This window comes from Euprymna scolopes, chromosome 34, assembly GCF_053919585.1.
Source record: "Euprymna scolopes isolate OS-2025 chromosome 34, ASM5391958v1, whole genome shotgun sequence".
Lineage (NCBI taxonomy): Eukaryota > Metazoa > Mollusca > Cephalopoda > Sepiida > Sepiolidae > Euprymna > Euprymna scolopes.
In genome coordinates, this window is record NC_136515.1 from 74747606 (window position 1) to 74752506 (window position 4901).

At 30.6% G+C, this 4901-nt stretch overlaps 1 protein-coding gene across 1 annotated transcript in view; it reads left to right on the plus strand.

The window, feature by feature from the left end:
• Nucleotides 1-4283, plus strand: part of LOC145259284 (glutamate receptor 2-like) — a 426938-nt gene extending 422655 nt beyond the window's left edge. Inside the window, exon 14 of the mRNA XM_080117152.1 lies at nucleotides 3825-4283. Within this exon, the coding sequence (XP_079973278.1) occupies nucleotides 3825-3863 (39 nt within the window). The 3' untranslated portion in view covers nucleotides 3864-4283. The remainder of the gene's footprint in view (nucleotides 1-3824) is intronic.
• Nucleotides 4284-4901: the final 618 nt, after the last annotated feature.

Consider the following 4901-nt stretch of genomic DNA (forward strand, 5'->3'; position numbering starts at 1 on the left):
TGTATGTAGATATATGTATACACACGTATATTTCTGAACTATTAGAATAGGCTGCCTCGTATAGAATTGTTGTAACAATATAGATTACAAAAATGTATGGATGTCCGAATGTTGTTTATATATATGTTATATATGTATGTATGTGTGGATATGTATATGTATGTCTGTTGTGTGTGTGCTTATATGTATGTATGTGTATATGTATATATATATATGTATATGTATGTATTTATGTATGTATGTATGTATGTGTGTGTTTGTGTATATATGTGTATGTATGTATATATATATATATATATATATGTATATATATATATATATATATATATATATATATACACCCGTCTGTAGTCGGGTAGCATAATATTGCATATACGAAGATGTTACCACGCTACATAAGTAAAGAAAAATACTATTATTTGTCTCTGTATGTCTGAAATGTGTGTGTGTGTATATATGCGCGGGTGTAGATAAATGTTAGACATTTATAAGTGTATTGATACACGCATATAGGTACATGTGGGGTTTAGATAACTTTCGGGTTTATATTTATTCACATTTTGTTGGTTTATTTGTTTTAATTTAATTTTATTTTTATTCTTATTTATCTTATTTTTTTATTTTTTTATTTTTTATTGTATTTTTATATATTTTTTATTTTTTATTTATTTTTATTTATTTATTTATTTATGTATTTTATTTTTATTTATTTATATTTTTTATTTACCTTAATGTAACTTTTACTTTATCTTCTACGTAGGTTCAGAATCATTGTCTAGTTTCAGTAAATAAAACAAAAAGTGTCTAGCATGGATTCGCTTTTGAATATATGGATTAATGTGTGTATACTGTGTGTGTTGGCAGTGTGTGTATGGATGTGTTATGTGTGTGTTGCGTGTATGTGTGGGTGGAGGTAGATTAAAAAGGCACCGGTCAGTACTTGGTTGACCATAGCTAAGGTTATTAACTTACAGACTCTAAGACAAGAAAACGAAACTCTCAAGTACCCTATGCCATAAAAAGCCAAAAGTTAAGTTAGATGGGGGAGGGGGAAAAGAGAAAAAAGATGTTTATCATCTTCATAGACCTCACTCATCCTTTTACTGTTTTTGTTTTTTTTGACTCCCACCCAGGTTGTATTTTTAACTTGATAAACGAAATAGAAAAATGTATTTGGTGGAAATGTCACTTTTGAAGGTGGTTCTTGGCCTGAAGACGTAATCCCCCGACGTGGGTGATTACAGAAACATGTATGCACATATGTAGCCATTAATGTTTGTATAAATAAAATTAATAAAATTAATATACCTGCTCTGTTCACTCATTGAGCACTATTTTGGTAGACACGTGTTGTTTCATTGGATTTACTTCTAGGAAACTAAACTCTACTGGCTATATATATATATATATATATATATATATATATATATATATATATATATATATATATATATTCCTGAAGATTCCCGAAAGGATGAAACACTAGTATCTGTAGGTATATAATTATTATAGTAAAAAAATAATTATGACAGCCCTTTTAAGAAACTCGTTTCTTATCGTTGAGCACTTTCAGTTGAATTAAGTCGGTCAATTTAGCTCTTATGCATAGATCATCGTATAACGATTAGATCACTGTCTGGCGTAAAGAACATTTAAAATTAAAATGTTTAAATTCAACGTTATTTCACGCGGTTAATGGTAGCCGAATGGATACGGTCTTTGCTAATCGAGTCAGAGATGGCTCGTATTGCCGAGTTCGAATCTGTCGACTGATGTTAATCGTGACACCATGCACTGAAGATTCCCGAAAGGATGAAACGTTAGTGTCTGTAGGTATTTAATTATCATAGTAAAAAATAATTATATATATATATATATATGTACAGATATATACGTATATATGTATACACACACACACACACACACACACACATATATATATATATATATATATATATATATAAATTGCGGGTTATATATTTAAATTTCTTTCAGCAAATATAATTTTTAAAACAGAAGTGTATTGTTTAAGCAAGGAACAACATTCAAAGTAATTTCTTTTTTTCCATTTTTATGTCCCTTTAAAATATTTTAAATTTTTATACATTTTTTATATATATATGAATGTTCGATAAGCAGGAAAACATTCAGTGGGAGTAATTTCTTTAAATCAAGGGAAGCATTTAAGCCTTTATATATTGGGAAGTTTTTGAACCTTTGAAACTCTATAAAAAAATCATTTTAATTTTATATTTTTTTATTTAGTCAGTAAGTCATTTAATCACCTGTAGTCGCTGCATCAACTTGCTTTCTTGAATTCACAATAGTCCCAATGTTATTTCACGGATCATCGGTTGTCTACCATTAAACTGTTTTGTGGATGTAAAAACAAGACAGTATATTAAATCATGGCACTCAACAGTGTTGATCAAAGACCACCTCCCTTTAATCACAAGAACAAATACATATATATATATATATATATATATATATATATATATATATATATACTAACCTGGGTGCCCGGCGTTGCCCGGGTGTTTGGAGGTGTGTATTGAACAAAAAAAAATGGCAGGCAGGGAGACAGGCAGGCTCGAACCTGTTCTGCGAAGGAGGAAAAGAACGTGAAAAAAACGTGCGTCCATCGCCAAACCAAAAGTGACGTGGAATCATATTAATTTCATCGAAAAAAGAGACCCCTCCCCGTAGAAAAGTATCCCAGTTGGAGGTGAAGGAATTGATGATTTTGTCCAATTTTTCGATATTTGTCGTCCGAAGGGTCGAGCTTGAAAACGGTACTGATCTCATGAAAATCCGTCGCCGCTGTCGAAAGTTTTAGGCAGACATGCAAACATATACACACACACACACACACACATACATATATATATATGTATATATATATATATATATATATATATATATATATATATATATATATATATATTTAATCAGACATGTGAGATTTATATAATATACAAGCGGGGGTACCCGACGTTGCCCAGGTGTTTAGAGTTGTGTGTGCTCGTACGGGGGCGGGTAAATCAAAACAAAAGAATAAGCGAAGTAATAACTCTGTTTAAATATTAGAAAAAAAAAAAAAAAAAAAAGAACGTAATGCAGACGAACGATGTTTTTTTTAATCGGAAAAACTAAAACAAAAAAGAAAACGCGAATGTGATGAAAACAAAAAACTGTGAACGTGAAAAATAGCAAAAATAACCCTGTTTCAATATTAAAAGTTTAAAAATCGAAAAAAAAGACATCTCACATCACGATTTGAACTTACAACCTTTAGATAATGACGTCGCGCGTTAATCAACTGAGCTAAGAGGATGTTGACGAAGTTGGGTCGGTTTTTTAGTATTTAAACTAATTCAAGTTACGTCGTATGACGCATGCGTAGAAGCGACATCGTCATGAGAGGACGGTTTTTGCTGAACCCCTCCCCTTTGTAGAAAAGTGCTGATTTCAGGATGAAAAAATTAACGTTTTTGGCCAATTTTTGGATATTTGTCGGGCGAAAGATGGGGCTTTAATGAGACCAAATTTGTGAATTTTTGTTCTGTCTGTCGAAAGTTTTTAGCAGACATACAAATATACACACATACATACATTTTCGCTTTTATATATATAGATATATAAGTTAACGATAATGGTAAAATATTCCACATCAATAAATGCTTTTATATAGAAAAAGTTACAAAATAATGTATTTCGTTTCTATTTTAAAATGTCATCGTTTAAATGTGCGTCTGCTTTTAGTATTTCGTGTTTATCTAGAATGTTCTAACCGTGTCTATTTTCCTTCTTTTTTTTAACAGGAGACTCGGATACGGAGGAACAAATCCAACTATATCTAACGTTGGTATTCGATGCACGAAATGCATCACAGTTATCTGCCCTTCGTTGAGAGCTTCTAGCGGATTTTTCCATGTCTCTTGCTGTACCAATCCTCGGTAACAACTGTAAATACGATTCTAATCTGACGTCGTGCGGACTTGTCACAATGTAGAAAACTAACTTTTCATGTTTAATGAAAACAAATTTTGGAGGGGGGATTTTTAAATGTTCTCTGATATCGCACAAGAGTTCATAATCAACTACGATTTCTAATGTCTACACGAGACAAAGCTTGATTTTCTCAAAGCAGAACGCTACTTTACGTCTAACTTTTCCATCGTGAAGAGGCAAGTGTATTTATACAAAAGAAGGATAAATTCATCAGACTAAAACCCGATTCGCAATCTAAGAAATAAACTGAAATATTAAATTATAAAACATGCTAATTGTTTGTTTTTAACAAAACTTGAAATATTGATTTTTACTACACAATAACAAGTCGACATAATATAAAATTGAGGTGATTTTATAGTTTATGGGTGGCTAAGTATTTATAGATAAATGGGTCTCGGCACTATTTCCAAATAACTTGTTTTGTGCTAAAATTGTTATTTATGTCATTTTCTTTAGTAGAAAGAATTTTATATATATATATATATATATAGAATCCAATAGTGGTTCAGTGATTAAAATCGTGTTTAAAACATTATTAATATGATGGTATGTTTTATTCAGCTAAAACCACATAAAGGTGGGTAACTCTTGTTATTTCCGGTTTCAAAATATATATGAATCTTTCAGGGTAATTGCTTAGTTTAATAGCGTACATTTCAGATTTGTTATCGATAGGGCTATGACAGGAGAATATTCTTCTCATTTTTATGACTCTCGAGTATATATCAGACACAGTAAGAAACAGTTAATCGATTAAGAACCACATCACTCTAAAAACATATGAGATATTAACTGATATATACTCGAGAATCAAAATAATGAAAAGAATATTCTGTCATAGCCCTAGTTATATATATATTTAAAAATCGGAAGCAACTAAGAGT